General features: G+C 33.9%; 1 protein-coding gene across 1 annotated transcript; it reads left to right on the top strand.

Annotated features, from left to right (window-relative positions):
- Positions 1-587: 587 nt before the first annotated feature.
- Positions 588-27,886, top strand: LOC136037694 (uncharacterized). Its single transcript, XM_065720450.1, has 7 exons — positions 588-809; positions 3,176-3,446; positions 4,615-4,744; positions 6,824-6,864; positions 12,077-12,309; positions 20,470-20,702; positions 27,381-27,886. Exons 1-7 carry the CDS (start codon positions 696-698, stop codon positions 27,454-27,456), a joined length of 1,098 nt encoding a protein of 365 aa, XP_065576522.1. The 5' UTR covers positions 588-695; the 3' UTR covers positions 27,457-27,886.

Genomic DNA, 27,886 nt, shown 5'->3' with positions numbered 1-27,886 from the left:
ACAGTATATTGCCCTAGGTTAAAAAACTAGGTTTAATTTGAGCGAAAAATTTTAATTTTAGTAGATATAAGGTTGAGTTTATGTCAAAATCTAAATTTAGAACTAAAATATCTGGAGATATCTTGCGCGTGATAAAAGGGGTTTGGTTTTAGATAATCGACCCACTGGGGTCGATTCACGGAAATTGGGGGGGCGGTCAATTTATTTTTCAAAATTTGGTAGGGGGCAAATTTCGCATTTTTCAGTTTATCAAATGAAAGGCATTTTCAATGGAAATTCGGCCAAAAAAGGTATTTTTCAAAATCTAGGACTTGAGAAAAAGGGGGCAATTGGTACTTCTGTCTGAAAGGTGATACGGTATGTTGCCTAAGGCTAGAATTGATATGTTTAATTTTAATGTTAATTCACAATTTTACTCAAATCTAAGGTTCAAGTTTAGCTATATTAGTTGAAGCTAGAATTTATCTCTAAACGGATTCATAATCCAAGGCTAAAAATATTGGTTCGTATAGAGACTATCAAACCTCACCTTGTTCTATATTATAGAAATTGAGGAAACTGAAGCCGAAAAAGCAGCCAGACTGGAAATGATCAATGCACTACGAATGAGGAAGGAGTCTCTTGAACTAAAGCTAAAAGAAAAGCTAGAAAAGCTGAAGAAGTAGTGTTTAAAAGAAGCAGAGATAACTGGAGGAATGCCACCAGAATTGCCACTTAATCCTGGTGAAACTGTTCAACAAATTCGGTGGAGGATTGGCACTGCTTTAGCTATACACGAGAATCTCATTATGAAAGCCAAAGCGAAAGAAGTGAGTTAAAATCGCATCTATATTTACTCTAGGGAGTTGATATTTATATATATATATATATATATATATATATATATATATATATATATATATATATATATATATATATATATATATATATATATATATATATATATATATTATATATATATATATATATATATATATATATATATATATATATATATATATATATATATATATATATATATATATATATATATATATAATTATATATTTCAATATAGAATTAAGAATTGATTATTCGACCGATAAAAGTTATCGATTTCTGCTTCTGTTCAATATAGAAGGGATTTTCAACCCTTCAAATATAGGGATTAATTTTAGAACAAATAGATCAGAATGTTACCCCCAATTCTTAATAAAGTATCCTAAATGTTTTGTCCACTGCTTTTTTAAAAATATATTACACATTTTCTCTGTGTTCTCATTATCCGATATAGCATGCGTTAAATTGCCTTCAATGTGTATCATTTATTTTGGTATTTGTTTGTAAGGATAAGAAGTCAGGAGAATGCTGGTCCACTTATATAATGATTGGGAACGGTAATGAACTCCTTATTACGATTTCGATATTATTGGGAATTTTTGTTTTATTTTTTTACTGAAACTTCTTGTAGTTGTAGTTCACCAAACCATGATTAAGTTCCAAAACTGCACTTAATCTTAGTGAACTCTTTTTGCGTCAAGGATATCAGATGCACTGGCACTGAAAACGTTGATTATAAGGGAGAAAGATTTGGAATATTCATCAAGACAGTAATTTTTTATTTGGTCAGTATGATTTTCCAAATGCTCTTTCATCAAGTCATATGATTCATCAATGTAAACTTCTCTTTTTGCTTCTTCAACAAATTCGAAAAGTTCTGGGAACATGTAAAATGTCCTTTAGTCAAGCATAGTGATGCAGAGTTCCAACTTTATTTAAAAAAAAATGGTTTCTTGCAAGATTATCGTATTCACCTTAGATTGTGATCCCGTAGAAATACCATCAGATATCTCAAAAATGTTGACCAGGTATGCCAATTTGCACTCAACGTAAACTCATCTATAAACAAGGCTCCTTGTATTTTGAGACACGAAAAGAATTCGTAACTTTCTCCTCAATTCAAAAAATCTCTTCAACACCTGCTCTCTCAAGAGACACCTAACCACAGTATAAATATTTATATATATACGAACGGTAGTGAAAAGTTTCTCCAACAATGACACATATTTCATTGCCTGCAATCTGGGAAATTCCAAGACCGTCAGAGAATTCTTTCCCATAAGCTCGTCGTGCCGCCCTAAACGTTTGTCATTGCGCGTGTGCGAAGGCGGAGTCTTGAAGAGTGTTTTAGCTTCTGTGATTTTAAATGTGTTTCAATAACCTTTAATGGAAAGTATGGGACTTTTCGTTTCTGTTCATATAAGAACACTTCTAATAGCCTTGATTTGACGGCATTTACAGCTTTAGTCACTCGGTTACGCACTTCTTTGAGTGACTCAAGCAGGGTTGTGGCAAGTAATGCTTGTATGTGACTCATCTCAGCCCAAAATACTTCTGGAGTCACTTCAACTGACGAATGGAAGCCAGCTTTGGAGCCAAGCATTAAAGGTGCCTCGTCAGTACATACTCCGCACAATTTTTCTCACTCGGTCGAATTTTTTTTTGAAGAAGACATCAATTAAGTTGCTGCTGATGATAAAAACTGTTGCTAGTGTGTTACTCACCTCTTAAAGAGGTGAGGTGAGGTAAATTTAAATAGCTGTTCAAAAAGTTAATATATATTTATATTGTAAAGTTCATATTCATGGAAACTCAGATTTAAAGCTAAAACTAAGCAGCTAAAATTTCGCAAAAGCACTATTTTGCAGTAGGTTAAAATACTAGGTTGAATTTGAGTAAAAATTTTTAATTTTGGTAGATCTAAGGTTCAGCTTGTGTCAAAATCTAAACTTAAAACTAAATTATCTGACGATATCTTGCGCATGGTAAAAGGGATTTGGCTTTAGCTAATCGACCCACTAGGGTCGAGTCACGGAAATTTGGGAGGGGGGGGGGGGTAAATTTGTTTTTCAAATTTTGGTGGGCGCAAATTTCATGTTTTGCGGTAAAAAAATTTGTGTTTTGTGGTGACTGAGAGATGGTAAGAACTGTTGCTAGTGTGTTACTCTCTTTGTAAAAAAAATTTATATAGCTGTTTACTATGTTTTTCATTCTAGTATTGACATTCAGCTCAAAATCGACTGGTGACCTTGTGGCATTAGTACCGAAACCCCATTCAGGGTTGCGATCCACAGACTGGGAGCCAGTGACTTAGATCCATTATTTTAAAAACTTGTTTATTAATGCTTTCTTACAGGACGAAGCTATAACTTCCCTGGAGCTTCAAGTTGAGCTACAGAAGAAAATTACAGCTGCTGCTTTACGACTCTCGGAAGAATCATCAACACGTCGAGGAGTCAGACGACAATGGAAACAGACTTACCTTCAAGCCGTCACTAATCTGAACAGCCGTGAGTGTCAATTGAGAAATCTGAAAATAGGTAGATGTGTTATCATTCGAGAGGATGATGGGAGAAAGAAAAAGGAGAGACCAATGAGTGATGATGAAGGGGGGTTTCTGAGGCAAGGTAAGGGACTGTTCAATTAATTTCAACTAAAAAAATGTTTGAGAATTAACTGTCACGGTTGTCACTTCTATATTTCGTTGCCTACATTATCAAGTACTTACTTAGCTAGAAATACTGATAAAATTACATAGAGGATGCTTCATTTATGCTTTAGATTTCTTTTGAACAGAATGCACATTACTAGGTATTTTAACAGCCCAAGAAATGGTGGTGATTGGGGGGTTGGTTTTTAGGGGCCTGAAAATGGGTGAATAATTTTTTTCCAGATTAGTTGTATTTTGAGCGATCTCTTATGAATCGATAGTTATGCCAGAAAGCTCCCCAAGAGTGTACTCTAGAAACGAAATGGAAAGACACTATGAGCACCTGATACCTCAAATTATTTACAGTATTTACATGATGTTTGAAGGGATGGAGTTAAAACTCTTAGGGAGTATCGGAAAAGGAGAGGAGGTCGAGTGTACTTCAAATCTTGTCTTGGAAAGGGGAGCAGAGGAAAATTGAAAGACACTACTATATCCAGTTTATCGAAATACCCGATCTGCAATATATTAGGAAGACATTTGGAGATGCAGTTGAAACTTTCGGGTTCCTTTGGGCAAAGAAAGGGGGGAGTGAGGCATGGGAAATTCAACTTAGTATTGGAGTAGTGTGAGGGATGAACAATTTTTGTCTGCGATCTAGACAACAGTAACGTTTTGCACTTTAAGCTACTATGAGATTTATAAACTATGTACGATTAAGTAACGAGATAAATCAAAAGATTTAATGTGATGCATGGTTGTCAAAATAGCTTATATTCAGTGTATTAGGCACAGCTGAGGTATGAATTTAAAACTTTTAGAGAATGTTATGGTGAGAGGGAGTGAATGAAATTAAAGAAATCCGTGTCCATTCAGGCTATTAAAGTGGTGAATCTGCAATATCTCAAGATCAGCTAACTGTATTATGTTGAAACTTTCGGAGTATGTTGAGAAGGGTATTTGTCTCAGTCAAAAGACAGTTAATGTATCCACGCTTTGTCGAAATTGTACATCTGAAGTGTCTCAGGAATGGCTTGGGACTCAAAAAGTAATAGGCTAAGCACGACTTCGTTGTTTAGTTTATGCGAGTATTAGCTGTTTTTTAAACAATTAGTTCAATGAACTCATTCAAACTATTTTTTCAGGGAAGTTGCACGAAAAACCACCACCAACGTCACTCATTTCAGTTGGGCCTTTGATGTCAATACTTAGTCAGGTCATAGTTACACTAGCTACGACCTACACTTCCCTTGAACTTACCAAATCACAGCCATGGTATTATCCATACAACAACACTGAGGACTTTGGTGCAGATTCCCATACAGAAAACCTTTTTACACAAATTTTATTCTTCTTCTGCAAACTATTCTACAGCTATCTGTATCTGCCTACTTGACTGTATACCCAGCTGTGTTTGTGCAGAATTTCATGGAATTGAAACCTCCTCCAGAGGTTTGGCTTAGAGGGATACTGCTCGTTATTGGATTTTGTGCCATGGTTTTGTCTCTATTAGCCGAAATTTATTTTGTTGAATTTTTTATATGTACAGTCTTTACGAATTGGTTGGATAAGTTGTGCGGAAAGAAACTTAAAAACTACAGAAAAATTATCGAAGAAGTAGATAGCGATATAAACTGGAATCCAAATAAATTTTTAAATTCGAACAGAACGATCAAAGTAAGAAAAGAAAGATATAGTAGAAATGAGTTTGAGCTCAATTCTTTAAATGAGCCGTAGCTCAAGACTCATACGTACGCATAGGAAAGTCGTTTACAGCTAAATCATTATGATCAGATATGCTCAAAATGTTATGTTTTGCATAAAAGAAGGATTTCAGATTAAATATGAAAGTACCAGACAGTTTTAAAGCATCAATTTTTTTCTAAGGGATTGATTACCCTATTACGGTTTGTTGTTATTTTTTATATAGACAGCTACAGATCACATACTTTCATTTCATATTAACTTAAAATAAAATCCAGCATTGTTGTGTTTTAAATGGGGCCAGTTAAGGGAGGTGGGGGGTCTCTAATTTTTTTACTCATTGGAAAAATCGAGTCCTTCCCATAGCTGTTGAAAATTCATTTTTTGTTTTTTAGAGAAAATAAAAATGAATTCCCTCCCCTCCTCCCTCTACATTTTTGTGAATTGCCGCCACTGACTTTTATCCTATTATTGCCTGTGTCATAGAAAATATTCATTAATTCTGTTTTTGTTATACATAGTTTTACATTATATTCTAATTTTTAATATATTTTTGACGCTTTACCTCGTTTTTCCCCTGATTATTATTCTTTTGTATTTAGAAATTCCTCTCACATCTATAAAATAAAACAACAATTAGTAATTGCTATGGTGGAGTTGGTATTATAGAATGATGGCAGGGTAAAAAAATCTAATCGACGTTGGGAAAGGAATCTAATATGTAGGCTATTTAGTGTGTATTTTTCAGTGTTTAGTAATCAAACTAATTGGTAATCATATTAAATTGTTAACTAAACTAATTAGTAATTATATTGTTTTTCAGAGAAAGGAAGCAGTCATCCTTTAAATCAAGGATTTTAATCAGGGTTTTATCCTACATGTTTAAGATTTTTAATCGTTTAAATCAAGAGATTAAATTTTTAAGTCAAAAGTTTTATTCCCCCCCCCCTCGTCCTTCTTAGAAAAAGAATGTCTAAACGCACGGTTGCTATTTTCCTTCGTTATAAATTTAGGAGTGCCATTTATATAAGGAGTATCCAAACTCACTTACAAAAAGATTGGATTCTAGACCAGGTATAGATAAAAGGTTCTGAATTTTAACAAGCCTCATTATTTCAAAAAATCTCATTATAAAGCAGTAGTAGTGTTGCATCAGTAGTAGTACTAACAGAAATAGTAGGAGTGTTGACTAAAGTATGTTTAACATTCCCCTCAACGCCTCACTCTTTAGGCTAAATTTTGACTCTTTCTTACAACTCTACTTTTTAAAACAATAAAAAACTTTAGTGTAAAGGAGGCAACAGCCCCTGTCATATACTGAATGATCACAGTTATAATGTCGCTCCTTACTTTCAGTCGAATTTTTTTTTTTTTATTATATTTAAAGTGTCTAATGGTCAAATTGACAATAATACTCTTCTTTCTTTTGATTTCAAGGTCGATGAAAGATTCTATCTATATTGAGCTTTAAAATTGTTTTTACTTTATACCAAAAATTGCGAATGTATAATGAAAATATAGATGAAAAACACTTGATTCAGTAGAGTTCACTGCCTACTTTGATTTCGTAATAAACTTGAGCTAAATCAAATACTAGGTCCGATTGAATGGAAAAATTTTCTCTTTGCTCTGCACAATTTTCGGGTTCAGCCAGTTTCATTTTAACTTTTGTGAAGCAAGCATCCCATCAGGTAAGTTTTTGTTATTGATTTATGAGAGTTCTCTCACTTCTTTGTAAAGTCAGTTTTACTTCTACCTATGAAGTTCTTGTAAATTTATGACAGTTCATATTATTGACTTACTAATAAAGTGCATTTTTTATACTCTTTACAAATATAGTAATCGCTTTGATGGCAAATTCAAATTTAAGGACTTTCTGAGCTCTTGAAAATGACGAATTTTCAATTAAAGTATGAATTATTAGTCGTTTTCCGACAAAATAATGCTATGTTTTCTCAGCGCTGTTTTCTCTGTCGTTTTTGACAAAATAATACTACGTTTTTTCATTTTCGAAATTATTTATAATATGGTTAGCTTTAGTTAGGTTATGCTAGGTCAAAAAGTACTTAAATTTGAATTTGCAATAGAAGAGATTAATAGATTTGTAAAGAGCATGAAAAAGGCATCGAATGGTAAGTTCACTTTTTGTTAAGTCAATAATACGAACTGTCATAAATTTACCGAAGTTCTTATCATATGCTGAAATAGTCTTAGCTATGACGAAAAATATTAAATTCAAATAGGGCTTAAACTGGTAGTGAGTTTTACTGTTAGCATATATAAACTATGAGATATTTAATTTGTAGGACGAAGAATGTTTTTACTAACTAGATTAACATATTTTCTTCTATTATTACAGTCTACACTTTTTAAAATCATTGCGAATAATAATTTGGCAAATTATTATCTCACTCTCAATGCTACTACCAGACGAAGAATGTACTTGTATTTTAGAATGATCATAAAATTAGCATAAAAATCACTTGATTTTTGAAAAAGATTATAAAACGCAAAAATTGTAATTTAGCCCTAATAAAAGTTATTTCATATTGTTATTCCATAATATAAGCTACTTAACACAAATATATATTTTTTTGATTAGTAAGCTATAAATAATCCATTAATAAGACTTAAGTTGATATTTCTGAAGACCCCAAATTAATCTCGGTAAACAGGGAGCAGTTAAACTTACTGACCTAGGAATAAGTGGAACATACCGATCAATACTTGTTTTATGTTCTTTCTCGCTATAATAACCGTTTTAGTTGCAAATTCAATTTTAAGCCACTTACTGACTCTCAAAGACGGCCCTACTCTTTTCTCGTGGCTACCCTAGCCCTTTCTGACCCTACCTTTTTATCTTATTTTAGTTACCGCTTATATACCACTTTTAGAGTCACTCTGGTTAAAACCGATTTACCCGTAAATTGAAGCGATGCTGACGAAATCCAATATCAGAAAACGCATAAGAAATATATAACTTGAGCTATATATTTTCACATGAGGGCGGGGGGGGAGTAAGGTTGGAGAATAGCAGAGCTACAATTGAAATGTATTAACTACAATTATTCTGCATAAGATGAACTATATGTTGTTTCTAATCGCTTTATATAACTAAAAATAAAAGATAAAAGTATCATCTTTGAGGGTCATTACATAAAAAAATAGTGTTTTTAAATAAAAGTAAGGAGCAACATTAAAACTTAAAACGGAGAGAAATTACTCCGTATATGAAATGGGTTGTCCCCTCTGCAATACCTCGCATTTTACGGTAAAGCTTTTAATTGTTTTAAAAATCAGAATTGTGGCAAAGAGTCAAACTTTAGCGTAAAGAGCGAGGGACTGCAGAGGGGACAACCCATTTCATATACGGAGTAATTTCTGTTCGTTTTAAGTTTTAATGTCGCTCTGTACTTTCAGTTAAAAAAAACTAGTTTTCTTATGAAATTTCTGAAGGTTTCTTAATTAATGCATGTTTGATTCTGGCTCTCCACACATAAATTATTAAAATGAAATTTGCATATTAATTCCTTTTTTGGCTAAATGGTTTTCCCTTAGTTTTGATCAGACGATTTTGAGAAATAAGGGGTGGGGAAAGCCTAGTTGCCCTGCAATTTTTCGGTTACATAAAAAGGCAACCATAAATTTTAATTTATAATGAATGATTTTATTAGTAAAAAATATACGTAACTTAAGAATTAGCTTACGTAACAAACTTTTATATTCTTAAATTTTATTATGTATGTGAGGGCGTTTGTCCCAACATAGGCCAACACAGGCATTATAGTTGTCCTTCCCAACCTCAGGACCCTTGTAGATATATCATCTACTCCTGGACACGAGTTACCCTTCATCTTTTTCAACTGATCCCAAATTTCTTCATCAGATACAGGCCTAATTAAACTGTAATCATTCTGCCTTAAAGGGTAATTCACCCTCCCTAACTCACTATCATTTGACCCATTCAAATCATTCGTCCTGACATGTTCTGACTCCCTCTTTTCAAAATAATCTGGCCACGTCTCAACTGGCGGGACATCTCCTCTTATTCCCAGGCCCTGGATTGAACATTTAACTACCAACCAAAACTCTCTAGGGTTTTTCATACTGTAAGCTCTCTTAATTTCTTCATTAATCTCCTTCTGCCTCTCTCTCTTTTTAAGTTTTTTAACCCTATCATAATTTGACCTTACTTTCCTATATTCAGATAGCCTGCAGAAGTTTAATTCCTGATCTGATGGGCCTGTTGCTTTAAGTAGCCTAAAACTCCTAATAACCTCTTCCCTTTTCTGCCTACATTCCTCATCGAAAAAACCCTCATCTTTTTCGGCCGTCCGTCTTCTATCCTGCACTAAAGGCTTGATGCTCTCATAGATTCAAAAAAAAATGCCTAAAATTTATTCACCGGTAGAATGTGCCAAAATTTAAATGAATAGCTTGTATTGTAATAATAAAAATTCTATTTCTATCAAGGGAACCAATTCACAAATGTATAGGAGGGGGAAGAATGTATTTCTTTTTTTCTTTGAAAATAAAAATACAAAAAACAAGCATTTTTGAAACCTCTTGTAGAGGGTGGGGGGCGCAAAGTTTCTTTAGTGTGTATCGATAAAAACAGCGTATCGAACAATATTTTAAGGTACAAAGTATTTATTTCTTTATTGAATCGTGTTAATTGAAAATGGCAATTAGGTGTGAAAAATAAGATTGCCCAAAAGTGCATATCAGAGCAACGCATAGCGTTGCCTGTAGTAGAGGCATAAGCCTTCAACGTATTATTGGTTTATTTTTCCTTAGAGCGGCTTGAAGTGGAAATGGTGGTCCTAGTAACTTCAGTGGAGGCTCATTTGATTCTAAATAAAAATTTTAGTATCCTTTTTAAGAGTCAAAAGTAATTGGAGGGCAACCTGCCCCCGTATACTCCAAGGACATATGGAAAATCTGATATTTTGTTAAAAATAGTAGAAGGGCCAATAAATATACCCTTGGGGGTATCGTAATCCCCACAGATACGAGGACAAGGGCCGTAAACAATGTAACCTGTCAATAGTTTTGATCCATATATTTTATAATGAAAAAGTGGTCTTGTGTAATATCTCAGAAACGGCTAAGGATATTAAGTTGAAACTTTTAGGGAAAGTTAAGTGGGGGGGGGGTGAAGTAAATAAGAGACACTATGTTCATCCATAGTGCTTCGTTTTGAAGGAATGGTTGGGGAAACTTAGGACAGGGCTCATTTGATTGAAAATGTTCTAGTGCCCTTTTTAACAAAGAAAAAGGATCGGAGGGGCACCATCCCTCTCTTTTGTCCCTTAATCCTAACCATCCCCTTACCCTCTTAAGGCGTCCTATGAAATTTTGGGATTGACATTTTGTTATAATTGGTCAACAGATCCAAGACATATGTCTTTGAAAACGTTACCCATCTATTATGACTGGCTTGTAATAGTCCTGATAAGTCTAACGCTTGGATTTGCTTTGGAGACTACTAGCACAGAATATCTGATTTATGACATTATCTATAGTGATTGCCTGGTCTTTACTGCTGGTACACATTGGAAGTGGTATGGGAGATAATGTCAAGTTTTTCTTCATTCTAAGTTGGTCTGTGTATTAGTGTGACCAAGGGGAATGACATTACATTTTGAAATATCAAAGGAGTGAAGTCATCTATCTCACCATACCTGCAGACAATCATGGTCAGATTGTATGCATCATCTGTCATAGATACCCAATAGTTTTGAGTCATTGCTGTAGAGGGTTAGGTGGTTGCAGACTTCAAATACCATATCATTTATATGGAGAAGCAATGATGGTCCAAGGATGGTTCTCTGAGGAACATTACTGCAGATTTCAAAAGGTTGTAACATTTGTGTTCTACCAACCAGGAAGTCCATTAACCAAAACCTTGTCTCAAATTAACTCTCTTATCTAGTCTAAACATAAAGAATGGCTAATAAAATGTCTTTAAGTTCTCCCCACAAGGAAAATTCTTCAGATATGAGACAAGATTGTTTACCACTGAACTTTTCTTATGCTTAGTTGATACCAAAATAAGGAAGAATATTCAAAAGTTGGGGATACAAATGACTTCCACATAAAGAGTAAGTTCTTGGGATGAAATTTTTAAAATGTCTTTTTTATAAATGATTTCTGGTGAATTGTCTTAAGAACTTTTTCTGAATTTTGTCTGTGCAATAAATTTTAAACTAGTTAAATATGACAACTATATATCTGATTTAATCAATACTCAAAATAATATGGCGATCAATTTGATAATTAAACTTGGGAGACAATTTACACAAATCTAAAATTACCCAGAAAATACTCCTTGGGTGCTGAGCCCTGTGCTGATTGATAAAAACAATGCTGAAGGGATCCATAACTTTTGATTTCTGTCTACTAGAATCAGGTTGAACAGGATATAACAACCCCCCCCCCCCAAACTGGAGTTAAGTTTTTTGCCAGGGAGGGTGGATGACTTGGCTACACCATCAGTGCTGTAAATATTACATTAGTGCCCAAAAATATTACAATTTAAGCTTGTTTAGCTGCCTGGGGTGCTTCCCCCTCTAGCCCTCTCCCCCCTGTCACACACCCTGAAATGAAAATGTTGCATACATAATTAAACATGCAATTCTGGGTGTATTGACTACTTGAAAACATTTTAATTTCTTGGAACAGTCAAATCATTACAGAGGAATCAATGAGATGGCAAATTATTCATAAACAAATAAAATAGTATTGGACTGATACTTCTACACTGAAGAATGGCCTTTAATATAGATTCATGTGTCCATAAAGTATTCCTCAGCTATAATTTATTTGACCTTTGAGCTAGAAAAAATTGCTTGGTCAAGCAAATATACTTTCTTGTGCTAATTATTATAACTATTATTTTAGGTTTCTTTGCCATTCTTGCCATTTACCTCATTTTTGGTTATGCTGCCCAACTAGTCTGTAATGTTATTGCCTTTGTTTATCCAGCTTATGCATCAGTTAAAGCACTAGAATCATACAGGAAAGATGATGATACTCGATGGTTAACTTACTGGGTTGTCTTTGCCCTTTTTAGCACTGCTGAGTTTTTTACTGACATTCTTCTATCCTGGTTTCCATTTTATTGGCTTGCCAAGGTAAGACTTTATTCCTTTTTTTATATACTATTTTACATTTTGGTTAATTTTATTGGTTTATTTTTTTTTTTTGCATTATTTTGTTCAACTTTTTTAGTGTTTTATGATGAAACTTGGCCAAAGAAAAGCAGAATCTTAGAAACAGATAAATAGTCATGACACAAGATGAAGTAAACTGAAGTTTATCAGGGGAAAAACTTTTTTGTCTTCAAAAATTTCTCCACCTGTTTTGCTTTGCACAACAGTGACCTGCATAGTCAGTAACTTAATTGTTATTTCTACTAAAGAAGGCTATAACACTCATTTGGTGTTAGAGATAGCAAAATTCTAAAAAATGTGGCTTCCTCACATACCTTTGAACTATTCAAATTGAATAATTTATTCAAAAATTGAAATTTATATATATAAATATAAATATAAACATATATATATATATATATATATATATATATATATATATATATATATATATATATATATATATATATATATATATATATATATATATATATATATATATATATATATATATATATATATATATATATATATATATATATATATATATATATATATATATATAGGAGCGACATTAAAACTTAAAACGAACAGAAATTACTCCGTATATGAAATGGGTTGTCCCCTCCGCAATCCCTCGCTCTTTACGCTAAAGTTTGACTCTTTGCCACAATTCTACTTTTTAAAACAATTAAAAACTTTAGCGCAAAGAGCGAGGGATTGCGGAGGGGACAACCCATTTCATATACGGAGTAATTTCTGTTCGTTTTAAGTTTTAATGTCGCTCCTTACTTTCAGCTAAAAAAATTAGTTTTATTTATATTTAATTTATAGCCTCAAGATCAACTTCAGCTATTTTACAAATTTGGATACCACCAAAAAACATGCTTTAATAATCGAGAATGTCGGGTTGGGTTTTGCCAACTATTTTTAACCGGTTATGGTTTCTATTTTTCTATCTGGCAGACTTCTCTGGTAATACTACGTCATGAAATAGTTTCGATCATGTTCTGATCGAACATGAGATCAGATCAGAACAAATAGTTCTGATCATGCTGCAAGTAAATGTAATCCTTAGTGACGGACAAACAATTGCTTTATTGTAAGTAAATAAGTAAGGAATGACAAATTTCATTCCCTATATGCTTCCAAAGGGCTAAACAAAATCATACTGGTCAATAAACATGAATTAAAAAAATAATTCTACTTTTGCTCAACGTGAATCATTGTAAGAACCTTATAAAAGAAATAAATGCTTCATTTGAGTAATTCTTTGCTATAGTTTATTCTAACAATACTCTAAATGACGAAAAAATCAGCCAACCGAAACCTGGTTTCTATTTTTCTATCTGGCAGACTTATCTGGTAATACTACGTCATGAAATAGTTTTTGCGTAAACCTCAAGTCTAGTCAATATATGTATTTCTTTGCACGATCAAGACCAAAATGATTGCAGTTGCTACCACGCATGATTAAACCAAAAAGATTGTCAACCCTATAAATGCTTTCTACATTAAACAAATTACTACCATCTAGTGACAATCGCCCTATTATTTGGTTGACCATTCAAGTGAATTTGCTGAAATGATTGTGTCAAATAAGGCAATATGGTATTATTAAATGTCCATGTGTCTTTAGTTATTCGTGGGTGTCGGCACGAAAGTGTTCCAGAGGAAAGAGAATAAGCTTCCAGAAAGCAGGAGGGGGTGAGATTCGAGCTGATGCCTCAAATTCTCCAAATTTTTTCTTTTCTTTTTTTCTTGTGTTTCTATGTAATTTAGCAGTTGTTTTTGTTGATGTGAGCCCCCCTCTTTAACATGGTTGGCCCCTTTCAAGCCAAATCGTACGGATTTGTCTGCCGAACAACTCCCTTCAGTGAAAATTTAGGTCAAAATTGGGTCTTTCCGTATTAGCCAGTACACACGGAGAAGTTTGCTGAGTGTAAGATATAAGATAATCGGCTTCGTAACCACAAAAACAAATGAGGGTGACAGAATGCATTGGACTTGTATAATTTGGGCAATATATTTGCACATTTGGGGGGCTAGGGGTAAGGTTTGGTTAATTTACCTCCCCCCCTCTAATATGAAAATATATATCCCAAATTATGCTATTATAAAAAAAAACTAAAGCAATATATTTTCATTATATTTTAGTATATATCATTAGGATTAACCTAACTTCACTTATCGAGCGTGTACTGGCCAATACGTAAGTGCCCAAAGTTGTATTATTCCGTATTAACCCCTGTCCAAGGCAAAAAACTTTCATAAACCGATTTCTTCTGTCTATAGCAGCTTTCTTACAACCAAACACTGTGCATTTTAATTTATATTTTGGGGTGAGGGTTCAAATCTAGAACCATTCCCCTGAATACAGCCGAGCTAACTGTCTAGGTGTTCTAATGGGTAAGTGTGACTCACGTCTGGATTTTTCCGGGGAAAAATCCTAGCCTCTTTTTGATTTTTCGTTTTTTTAGTAGTGTTTTTAGCAAAAACGTTGAGTTTGTTGCTGTGAATTTATAAATATCAGATTAAGAAGCGGAAAATTGACCAGCATATGGTTTCCTAGCGGAACTAAATTCAATAATAAGGTTTTGTGTGAAATTGAATATTACATATAAATTATCTTGTTGTTCCTCACAATGAGTTTTAGCAAATTTTTTACTTTGCATATTCAAATTGTCCGTTTTAGCTATATTTGTGGCACAAAAATAATTGCATCTGACTTAGAGATTTCACCGGTGTCCTCATAATTTCCTATAGTTTACTATTTATTTTTCTATTTACTATTTATATTTCTTATTTATTATTTATTATTATATTACTATGTTACATATTACTTATATATTTATATTTGTATTTATTTATTATTAATTTTTATTAATTTTTTAATTATTTTATTAATTATATTTATATATATATTTATATTATATTTATAATTATATATTTATATATTTACTTATATGAAAAATTACTTATACATTTCTCATTTATTATTTTTACTATTTATATTTATTTTTCGTTTACTATTTATATTTTTTTCTATAGTTTACTTATAATTTCGTTTGCTGAGAGCGGTTTTGCCGAAAATAACAGTTTTTGTCGAAACTGAGTTACAAACGCTACGTTGTGTAAAAAAAAAGAAGATATCTTTCGAATGGTCTAATTGACATTGCAAGATTTCAGCGCTCTAGGTACAGCCGATTCTAAGATACAAATGTAAAAAAATATCTAACTCGTTTTTCTCGGAATTTTGGGAGAAACAGATTCAGCAAAACAGATTCGGAAGCGCTGGCTTGTGTAAAAAGATTTTAATCTTTTAATATTTTTTTTTACTATGTCGAACATCATATATGTTGCACGAATCATGGTTGTCCCAGTAGGGCAACCTAGCAGAAAACAAACCATGGCCCGTATTAACCAAAAATAAAAAAAAAACGTTTAAAAAAAGGTGTCTAGTGAAAAAAAATAACCATTTGTTGCTGATTGAGGAATTGTAGTTTGACCATTATTTCAATTAGTCGGAGTAGTAAAATGCCATTTTGAAAATTAATTTATGGAAATTTCGAAAAATAGCCTGAAACTCTTCGAAGATGGCACGACATGAAAAGTACACCAATGGAATAGCCATTGCCCAAAAGCCTTTTCAGGCAACTTGTAGCCCCCCCCCGAACAACAAGAAAAAGTAATTTTTGTATATATATATATATATATATATATATATATATACATATACTGATATGTTCTTTTTTTCTTGCTTCTTTTTTTCTTCACTGCTTGCGAGGCACTGGAACATCATAGAGAGCTATTTAAGGTTTCATTTTGAAATGAAATTGCTTTATCAGCGTGTTTTTTCTTAAGTAGTGTATTTTGAGTCTTGGAAATTAAAAATTTTAAGATTGTGATTTTCCCATGTTTTCTTCTATCGTGCATTTAAATTACCCATATTTTGCGTGTTTTCTTTGTCCCATATTTTGTGCAAATTTTTCTAAGAAGATTGATTTGACAGAACACAATTTATATTGAATGTGGAATCCCACTTAATTTTTTTTTTCAATTGAAGAAACTTGTATAATTATAATGAGAGCTAATAGCATTTGGCAAACACAAAGTTCATCAATATTTGATCAAGTCCGTGCACAGATTAAGGGTTGTACAAAGGCGGGTGCGTAAGAAAGAGGAATTAGGGCTTCGGTACCATGCCCTTAAATATTAAGATTTTTCTTTTCTTTTACATTTTCTAATGTTTTACGTTTATTTTCGAAGTTCTTGGCCTCTGTCCAAACAAATTTCTTGGAACTTCTCAGTCAAAGTTCCCCTCTCGTGAAAATTACGGCCTGACACATACCCACAGGAAAAACTTCTAAAAACACTTCGTTCTGCCTACACTAGGTTTTTATAATCAAAATTGTGCATTTTCGTTTAATTTTTGGGTTTTGGAGGCGAGGGTTTAAAGTTACCCAGGATTTGGCCCTGTAGTCTACCAAGTTTTCCCAGTCAAGAATTAAGCCTGCCTTGCAAGAGAAAAAATTACAGCTCTTTGTTCGATTTTTAACTATATTCTTGATAATATTAAGCATGCATTACTTACAATCAATCCAAGTAGAAACTTTGATTTATGCACAGTCATATATTTAGCTTTGTTTTAGTTTTTTTTTGCTGTGAATTTATGAATATTGGATTAAGTAATGAATAAATGACCACCATATGGTTTCCTAGCGGAACTAAGTTTAGTAGTAATGTTATGCGTGAAATTGAACAAGAGATACAAATTATCTGGTTGTTTATCATAATGAAGAATAACTATTTTCACCATGAACATTTAAATTGATAGTTGAAGTCGCTTTTATGGCGTTCATGCAATTTCCTTTAGCCTACTAGATCTTTGGGATTTTCCCAATATATCATTATAAGTTTTTTTACTATTTGCCTCTTTTTTTATTGTAATCATCAAACATGTTATTTAATTGGATATAACAATTCTGAAAAACTGCCAGAGTTCACTACAACGTGAAGCTAAATCGAAATAAAAACTAGTTATATGGCATTGAAATGGTCTGCATCGAGAACTTTTAACCAAGGAATTACAGTCCCTCATCTTAAAGTATAGTCATATTTTTGCATGGGTGGCGTTGTATATTGTTTTGTTGCTTTTTCTTCGTCTGCTCGAAAATCGGACTTCAAAAAGGGCCCAATTAACATTTCTATTTTGAATGGCTTGAAACTTGCATCCCAACTTGCTGGGCCAAGGGGACTCTAATACACAAACCATTTTTCTGCTCGCTTTTAATATATTTGTGGAAACTGTTATCTGTAAATTTTTCGTTCAAGACAACCCCAGGGTACCTTAAACAAGGAAAAAGGAAATATTGGTTCACCAGAAGGTAGGACTTGAAAAAGAGCAAACAATTTTTCACGAATGGTGTTGGCCTGTAAGCCTTGGCCTGGCTTGGCCTGGACCAAGAATACTTTTATTTACTTGCAATTGCTGCACATTCAAGACGCACCCAGACTCATCGTGGTGATCAACAGACGACGATATGTATCGTTCCAGAGGCTTCACTCAAGAGTGGTAAGCTCCACGATTTCTAGACACAGATGGTCCCAGCGACGGCCGCATTTTTGAAACCTTTCAATTGGGTCAAGATTGGACTTAACTGTCGTGGATTTTCTTTTGGCCTCCTGTTCTCTTCTTCCCTGCTGGTATTGGTAGATATTTTTAACACTTATTGGTTAAATAGTCATTTGATCTGCGTGTTGTGTGGTATAACCATTTTATAGTCTTAATTGCTTGGCAATATCAGTGACACGTGACAATCTCTAAATCTTATCCTAACTTCGTAGTTCGATATTCTATTTTAGAGATTGAGGCCTATGTAGGCGGGCGTGCCTGTCTAAAAGCTAACAAACAAGTATTGGTCTAATAAGAGAGCCATATTACTCCCTTCGTTTACCAGTGCCATTTATTCCAACACTTGGAAGACTAGATTCTATGACTATCTTAGTTCTATGACTATCTACCTTAGTTCTTTCCTAGGAATGGCGTGTGGACGGAAGATAGATAGACTTATCTATTAACAAATGAACTGAAATCATTTTTATACAGTCTTAATAAGGGCTTATGCCAGATTTGCCTCTGACTCGATCGGACTATCTGTCTTGGCTTTTTCTACAATTAGCCATGGCTTGATGCCCACAACTACTTGATTTTAATATAATGCTGGCATTTGTGGTTGAATATGTTCAAGTTCAACCCTTCGAATGCTTTTAGTGACCTCATCTCACATTCATAGAAGAGAACAGAGATAACCGTTGATTCATATACTCCGAATATTGTGCGAAGGTAGATTTTGCTCTACTTCCAGAAAGCTTTCTTTAATTGAAGAAAGACCTCAATTCTAAGGATATGTGGCTCCAAATGTTTTGAGGGTTCACTAGTAAAGTTCATCTTCGAGCTGAGGCATTTGAAAGCTTGAAGTTTGTCACTCTGCCTACCGTTTAGGGTCGCAAGGCATCTATCCCAGCAGTTGGCATTGCCAGCAAATTTTTAGGTTGGGGGACTGACCCTCCAAAGATGGGACCTAGAAAAGGGCAAGAACATTTTTTGGCTGATTTGGAAATTATATCCTTAAGTTCTTTGGCAAAGTGGGTCTCTAGTTTATAAAAATACTGAAATAAATCCGAAAATCTGAAAATGGGGCCTGAAAATAAAAAAAAAGACTTTTCTGGCCGGCTTGAAGGGACATCTCCAACTCCCTTGGCAAAATTGAACCTATTGTACAAAAAAAAATCATTCAAAAAGAAGACTTCTTTCCCAATCAATATAAAGCTATTATCCTTAAGTCCTTGGACAAAGGGGCTAATTAATTCTAATAAAGGTCGAACAAGAGATATTTGTATTTGGAGAATGTGATTTATCGTAAAATAAATTTAAATTTTGAACGAGACTTGAGTAGAATAAGGGGTAGATTAACGTTAGCCTGATTCGTAATTTTGTCAGCGAGGACATCCCACAAGTTAAATTGCATTACCAAGGGGTTTAGTATAAGAAGTAGGATAAGTGGGTGAGGTGTGTGGAGGTAGTTCTAGGGGAAGAAATGACGGAGAATTCAGGAAAGTAAAAGCGAAAACTGAGGATTCATTATTATTAATTTCCATGTCAATAAAGGGATATTCGCTGGAAAGAGGGGCATTAATTCACGCAGAGATGGGGGGAGGAGGAATTGGTTTTGATTAAAAATTGAGATAGAAAAATACTTTTGCAAACATAGAGGGGTGGGGGGGTATTTTAAAACTGAAAATACGCAAAATTTCAAAATTTAGAAGGAGCAACTTCCCCTCCCCTTCTGCTCCCTGTCGTCTATTTAGTGCCCCTGACTTGAAATGTCGTTAAAAATTTTAAATACAAGGCTTAGTATTTGTATGATAAACCCCCTACCGCTCAAGTTGCTCATTCATTGACGCATTATAGAACCGTTTTTTTTTTCGTTAGTTTCTTTCAGCTTAGCGTGAGACAGTGCAAAGATAAATGAAAAAATAGATGGAAAATATATAATTTGAGCTATATATTTGGGCATTAGGAGGGGGTGGGAGTAAAGTATTTGGACAGTGTGAAGTTAGAAAACAGTTTTTACTACATAATATGCAGAATAATTGTACCTAACACATTGGGCATGCAAACCTGCCATACTTTACACCCATCCCCCTAATGTGCAAATATATAGCCCAAATTTATTTCTAAAATATTATGTTTTTTATCTTACTTTGGTATATTTTATTAGGATTGAGAGTCAGAGAAACATATTAGAAGAATATTAGGTTGGGGGTATATCATACAAGTATCCAAGGCTTTTTTGACCTTCCGAACTTCTTGAACAGGCATGTAATCAAAGTATTTTCATTTATAAGGTAGATTTTCACTGCAGCTATTAACCTACATAACAAGAAACTATATAACAGTAAATAATTAAATAGACTATATAAGTATATATAACAATTATAATAACTATATAAACTATATAACAAGAAACAGAAAAGTGCCAGGTAAGGTTTCTTGCTGCAAGCCTAAACTAAACTAGTGAAAAAATAAAGTTACATTGTGCTGTTTGTATCTGGCATAAATGAAAATCGTTTTTATAGCTTTGCCAAAGTTTAAAAGCGAAGGATGACTGGGTATCCTTCGTAACAATTGGGGGTATGTCAGACGCCAGCAGTCAGGGTACAACCCATTCAGTTCGCCTTGAAGAACAGTTAGCCTTTTCTGATTGGGTGAATTCAAACGTTGGAGAGGATTTAGATTTGAAGCATTTACTGCCGATTAAGGACGACGGAAAATCTCTTTATGACACAGTTAAAGATGGTATTTTGTTGTGGTAAGTTTTATACAAAGTTTTTTTAAGTAAGACGAACCTCGGCAATTTCATTTCTCTTGAATTACTTTAATTTTTCATGAATCGTAGCCTTATAATTCAAGTATCTCACCTTTAAGAACTTGCATAAATCGCATTTAAACTACTACAGATGGAGAAGGTTCTGCATTCGTGAATTCCGTGTATTTTGATAGCAACACCTATCACTTAGATTCTAACGGTGTACATCATTTCCTTTGGGAATCTAGGGAGGGGTTCGCGTTTTTTCGAGCTTGTCAAATATTTTACCTTATTTTCTCTGTAGGATAACTTTAGGATAATAATAAGGTATAAGGTAGAAAGTGAAGTTGCAACTTGTTCAGTTTGGCATCAGGAGTTGAGTAGGGTTGTATGCTTCCTGTTCATATGGATTATTGTGATGGCCTTCCTAAGGAACGCCGTAAGACCTATGGGCAAACATGGTATCAAACCCATAAAGGTTTAAAAAGGAGTACATATCCTCGACTTAGATTATGCAGCGCATTCGAATGTCCTCGATTTGAACGTTAGTGACAAGAATGTATCTTTTTACGGGACTTAGATTAGTCCCGTCGCTTACATAGGATTAAATGAGGATAAAGGCTATGACAAAATCGATATAGTGGATTTTACTAAAATCGACTTTGAAAAGGATTGATTCGGATTGTATTAATAGTGCAGACTTAGATTATATTTGATTGTATATTAGGGTTGTATTAATAGTGCAGACTAAGATTGTGCAGCGAATTCGAATGTCCTCGGTCTGAACGTTAGTGACCAGAATGTATCTTTTTATGGGACTTAAATTAGCCCCGTTGCTTACGTTAGGATTAAATGAGGATAAAGGCTATGGCAAAATCGAAATAGTGAATCTTGTCAAAATCGATTTTGAAAAGGATTGAATCGAGTTGTAGTAGTAGTGCAGACTTAGATTATATTAGATTGTATATTAAAGTTGTATTAATAGTGCAGATTTAGATTGTATTAGATTGTATATTAGGGTTGTATTAATAATGCCTTATTAGATTGTGCACGGATTCGAATGTCCTCGGTCTGAACGTTAGTGACAAGAATGTATCTCTTTTTTACGGGACTTGAAACAGTCCCGTCGCTTACATTAGGATTAAATGTGGATAAAGTCTATGACAAAATCGATATAGTGGATCTTATCAAAATCGATTTTTAAAAAGGATCGATTCGGGTTGTATTAATAGTAAAGATGGTGAATGGAGTAATGATGTAGAAAAGCTATGGCAAAGGGTTTCTTTTCATAGTTAATAAAATTTGGAATATTGAGAAAAAAAATATTGAGAGAATCGATTTTACCAAAATCGATTTTGAGAAGGATTGATTCGGGTTGTAATAATAGTGCAGACTTAGATTATATTAGATTGTATATTAGGGTTGTGTTAAGAATGCAGACTTAGATTGTGCAGCGGCTTCGAACGTCCTCTCTCTGAACGTTAATGACAAGAATGTATCTTTTACGGGACATAAATTAGTCCCGTCACTCACATTAGGATTAAATGAGGATAAAGGCTATGACAAAATCGATATAGTGAATTTTATGAAAGTCGATTTCGAAAAGGATTGATTCGGGTTGTAGGCTATTAATAGTAAAGATTGTGGATAGAGTGACGATGTAGAAAAGCTAAGGCAAAGGGTTTCTTTTCACAGTTAAGAAAGTTTGGAATAATGAGAAAATATTTCTTTGAACTAAGAATATAATAATGGAAATTACGGTCGTGGCGGCGGGAGGGTGTTGCTCAGAAATGTTTGCACTTAAGTTCCAGAAAATGTGCTAGATGTTCTCAGAGGAATTTACACGGATAGCTTCTGGCACTCGTTGGGGTGGCTCATTTAAGAAACGTAATAAACATATTAAATAACAAAACAAAATATATTTAAAAAGTTTTCACCTTTTCATTTAATAAATAAAAAGAAATAGAACTTTAAGGAATAAATATCAGCATATGTATATTGAACTGACAATCCACGACAAATTATGTTCTAATCTTAAGGAAGCAAGGGGGTTGTCAAGCCCTACTTATGCTAATTTTTGCCCGTTTTGAGTTTGACTCGGTTACTTACTGTAATTGTTGTTCGTTTATTTATTGATGATCATTTGTGGTGATTGCTGATACGCTTTTACTATAACCTGGGGACATATGCTGCCTTTCGGTGTACCTCACTGCTTCATAACGAATAGGTTTGCAGAGTGACTGGGGCTAATAGTGCAAAAAGTCTTAGGCAAATAGTGCAAAAAGATATGAAACAACATTTTGACCCACTTATCATTTTTCCCTAAGTGCCACATTTTAAGGACCTTTGCTCTCTAACCCTAATACTTTGAAATTTCATCTCCCTAAGCCGTTAACGAGATATTGTAGATGTGCTATTTTGGTCCCCCCCCCCCTGGATACGCATATTGTCTTTCAATTTATGTCTGCCCTCTCCTCCAAGTCATATTTGATGCCCACTCCTCCCCTAATTCCTTAATAGGTTTAGCTCGATTCTCACAGCTATTCCCAAAATGTTTTAGATCGTGTTTTTTGAAAACTCAGGTGCCCATAACGTCTTTTTGCTTAACTTAGGTATTCGTGTTGTTTCAGGATTATACTCTTGGGAAACTCTATAAATCTTTGAATAGCAAACAATCCTAAGTTCCATGTGCATCAGTCTACCAAGACCAAACCTGCCCACCTTCTCTATTAAAATCCATTTGTGAACAATGAGTAATTTGCATAAAATATGACGAAGGTTGCAGGGCTGTGGAGGTCGTGTTAAATTTTGAGACATACTGTTCCATACGAGGGGGTCGGAAAAATGCGGTGGACGCGCATGGGTCTTTACTTAGTCAACGCTACTGCGTAGCGTCCCAATAAGGTCAATCATTTGCTATGTTGGCTAATATTCTCCGGCACTGATAAACTTTTTGACACCTATTTTGAAAATTATTACAATTTGTTCGCAATTTTAATTTGTACATACAGAAGAGTTGTTTTGAGGGTGGCGGGGAGGGGTGGATTCAGGGAGACGAAACATAGGCAAAGTTTACGAAATGATGTGCCAAATAGTAATAATTTTCTTGATTCTCAGTAATAATACAAATTATTTCAAATGATTGAAACTACAAATCATAACATGTATAATCTGCTAGACGGCATAGTTTTAATGATATTATCAAGATCTCTTCTCACCGGTTTAATTATTGGGTGGGTTAGTGGAACTCATTCAACAGCTACATTTATGGTCTGATACGTCGGTGCTCCATCCTACCTCTGCCAGGGAAAAAGGTCTACATTTTTTTTCATCCAAAGTCATAAGAAGAGCCCATTGGGTATCAATTAAATTCAGTGGAGTTTATCTGCCAGGCCTTCAATTGCGCTTTTAGATGATACGAATCCAGTCTGGTAAGGATCGTCAAAGTTGTCAAAGTTATAATCGTCAAAGTTAAAAATCATCATAGTTATAATTGTCTTGGACCTTTTCGCTCATTGGGCCATGAAAACTTTGAATTTTAGGGGTATAATGGATGAAAATGTGTCCATAAAGATAATCAATTGTCTTTTTTTTCAAAGGGGTTGCAAAAATAATGCTATATCTTGTCAAAGTTTTACGAAAATTAATTCTAGGTGGTAATGCTACTTAGAATCCAGTATAGTTATATGCCTTTATATATTCTTGACGTACTGGAATTCTTCCATTCTTCTAAAACTTTAAAACAGTGACTGTAATACAACATTTCTGGAACATATTTTACTAAGTCTCTGACAACACTGAACCTAAATAAGATATTCTGGCACTTATTGTTTAGTATTGGTTCTCATTCAAAATATACACGTAGAAAAATCTAGTTTTACAATACGTACGTATTTTTGATCACTCATTAAAACTGAGCCAGCCCCTGTTCAGATACTGAAACGGACCCGTATATGACGATTGTGACACCAGTGTTTGTCCAATGACAAACATAGTGGAGTGGTATTTAAGCTCTCATGAACTTTCGAAATCAGACTATACGGAAACAAATTCAACAAGTCTGAGGACCACATGGCCCAGGTCCCACTGAAATTATCACTTGTGATTCATATGGTATAGCCTGTAATTCCATAGCTGACCTCAGGCTGCATTTGTCCAAGGGAAAAAAATCAGAGGGGTGCTCGCTACCCTCCGCCCTAATTAGTACCTAATTAGTACCTTCGGTCTGGCCTTAGGTAGCATTTATCCAATGACAAACTTCTATTGTATAATAAAAATCTGAGTAGAATGGAAACACGACCCCCTCCCCAATTGACACTACTGCTAGTCTTCAGAATGGCCTTAAGCAGTATTTGCCGAATATCATACGCCGATTATATAAAAAGGCGGATTCAATTAGCTATAAGAAAGGAAATATATTTAGAAAAAATATATTTGAATTAATGCAGGAAATCTTGTTCCATATATTCAAAATGACTTGGATGATTTTTAAATTGAATGTAATGGCGTATTATTTTGCAACTATGGAAACTCCCTTTGGCTCAAATCCAATTTCTGTTTTCTTTGATGGATTCTGTTGCTTTTAAATTTTTTTTTATCCTTGAAGAAAAAAGTAAGATTAAAGAGGTCTGACAAACAAAAAAAGGGATTAATGTCCTATAATTAATTTAAAAAAAAAACAAAGTTTTTCCGAGGGAAGTAAAGAGCGAAGTTGAAACTTAAAACTAACAAAAATTATTACTTCTCAGCCTATGTAACATATATCAATAAAACTAGTTCAATCAAATCAACTGGTGATATTTCCTTATGTTTGTGGGATTACAGAAAACTAGCACTTTACTGAAAACACAAAACAATATAGGAGTTTTGGTACAGTAAATTTAAACCATTTAAGAACACTTTTTATCAATATAAAAGTAAAACATTTTTAGATTGTTTTATGTTTTTTGTTGTTGTATTTGGCATATTGTTTGTAGCTTAATTATGTAGCTTAACAAGGGGGATTGGAGGAACATAGGGGGATATTCTCGCAAACCACCAGTTAAGGGTCTTTGACCATAAATTATCACAATGATGATATCGTTTTATACTTCCATTCTTTTCTACTTCAGAAGTGACACAAAAGCGTGGTTTTTAATGATATATCACACTTACGGATGGTAGAACTGATAAAAAAAAAGTCACGTAAATATGAGCAATAGTTTTCTAAGGAGTCATTAAACGTCACTCTAAATAATTCTGGTAGGCCACTAACCAAAGAAGGGAAAAAAAAGAGACGCATCAGTGCTACCCGGATGCAAAAAAAGTGATTTTCCCTCGTGTGCAAGATGGAGTACTGTAATTGTCCTATTATACATTTTCGGCCATGTTAATTCCAATGGTACATTTTTTATTTCGATCTGACACCATTTTCAAGGGGTTTCAAGCTCTTTTTCGAAATCACTACAAGTTTATTGTCGTGATACAATTTTACTTTTGAGATTAACCGAAACAATAGTTACCATTCCTGATTCAGTGTGAGATGGCAATTTTTTCATTCGGCAGTTTTTTTTAAAAAACGCGGTCTTTGAACTCCTTGTAACTATCGCTTGTGATTTGCTCTTTACTGGATTGTAGCTACTGCTGCAACCATGATTTCTTGATAGAAAAGCGTATTTGTGTAAACCCATCACATTGCTCCTTATTTTTGAAGAGATCACCTTTTCTAAACCTGATTCTTTAAAAACTCATTTGTGAGATTTTCACAAATGTTAACCATTAAAGAAAATGAAAAGTTAAATTTCACTTGATTGGTTCTCTTGCGTGAAAATTTAAGTCAAACAGTTCGTGGTAAAGAACTGTAGTAAGGAGCGACCCGGCTCAATAGTAACCGAAACTCTAAAAATGGGACTTTGATGCCAATAGTTACATCAAAAGAATCGCATTTTAATGCTGATTTTAAATATATAAGTTTCATCAAGTTAACAGCTTGAGAAAATTTGCCTCATTTTAGAAAATAGGGGAAACATCCCCTAAAAGTCATACAATCTTAACGAAAATTTCACCATCAGATTCAGCGTATCAGAGAACCCTATGGTGGAAGTTTCAAGCTCCCGAACTGTTTGATTAAATGGGAAGCAGTGTCTCTAGGAGCGCAGCATCTCCCAGCAGCATTAAAAACATTTAAAACGGACAGCATTAACTTATAATATGTGGATTTTGACTGAAGGTTTTGACTTCAGAATGGTTCTTTTTTTTTTTTTTTTTTTGTTATTAGGATTATACGTCTATGAAGAATAGACTTAACTGGTTTTTCTTTTACGTAGGCCTTGTAATTATACCTGCCGTGCTCTCTTGACAAAGTTATTATTATTCATTCTACTTTTTTAGGAACTAAGGGGAGTCACCTAAAATCAGTAAATGGGTCGCGGTGTCCCACGGTTCTTGAGCTGCCAACCCCTGGCTTAGAATTTATTTGAATATAGATAAGTTTTCAAAAATAAATATGCATATGATCTCCTTAGCTTATTCCAGTTAGTTCAAGTTCATAAAACTTGTTACTTTGCTTAGCAGAGTTTCATCAGAATATAATACATCAAACACATTGAAAAGCACATTGAGAAAAGCAAATAGGCCTACATAAATAAGTTGAATGAAATTAAAATTTAAACTTACCCTTTTAATTGTGACTTTTATTTCCAGGGTTCAGCTTATCATTCAAGCAAGTTCAGTCCATTTCGCCTTATTTCAGGTTATGTCAAGTAAGTTGAGTTTATAGATAAGTATTTAAACACAACTACCGGGCATAATCTAAAGGCCGCTTAATAGAAATTTAGTTTAATTTAAATATATTTTTCAAAACCACGGGGGAGGGGCAGTTTCTTTTCAGTTTTCAATGATGATACTAAATTATTTGTTAATATACACTCCAAGATACCTTGCTAGTTTGGAATGTTTTTCCTTTCCCATTTTTCCCTTTCGGCTGAGACAGTTTACTTCCTGGCGGCTTTCCACGACTTGTCAAGAAGGTGAGACTTGCTAAACTTAGAAGACTACTACTAGATTACTACTCGTGAAGCTGAGACCAGTACACATGAAAAGGAGATGCTTGCTTCACAAAAAGGAGAAGAAACTCACAAACAAAACACAGCAGTATTTTTTTTTGAATTAGTATTTTTTGCTGCAAAAATAAATTGATTATACTTTTA

This window comes from Artemia franciscana, chromosome 17, assembly GCF_032884065.1.
Source record: "Artemia franciscana chromosome 17, ASM3288406v1, whole genome shotgun sequence".
NCBI classification, from domain to species: domain Eukaryota; kingdom Metazoa; phylum Arthropoda; class Branchiopoda; order Anostraca; family Artemiidae; genus Artemia; species Artemia franciscana.
Note: the sequence above shows the minus strand (reverse complement) of the source record. Positions and strands in the feature narration are given on the sequence as shown.

Excerpts from the sequence above, each read along its gene's own strand:
- LOC136037694 (XM_065720450.1), top strand. The coding sequence starts at position 696 with ATGCCACCAGAATTGCCACTTAATCCTGGTGAAACTGTTCAACAAATT. Across the intron at positions 4,745-6,823 it reads CTTACCAAATCACAGCCATG|CCAGTTTCATTTTAACTTTT; the intron begins GTATTATCCATA and ends TTTCGGGTTCAG. Across the intron at positions 6,865-12,076 it reads TGAAGCAAGCATCCCATCAG|GTTTCTTTGCCATTCTTGCC; the intron begins GTAAGTTTTTGT and ends CTATTATTTTAG.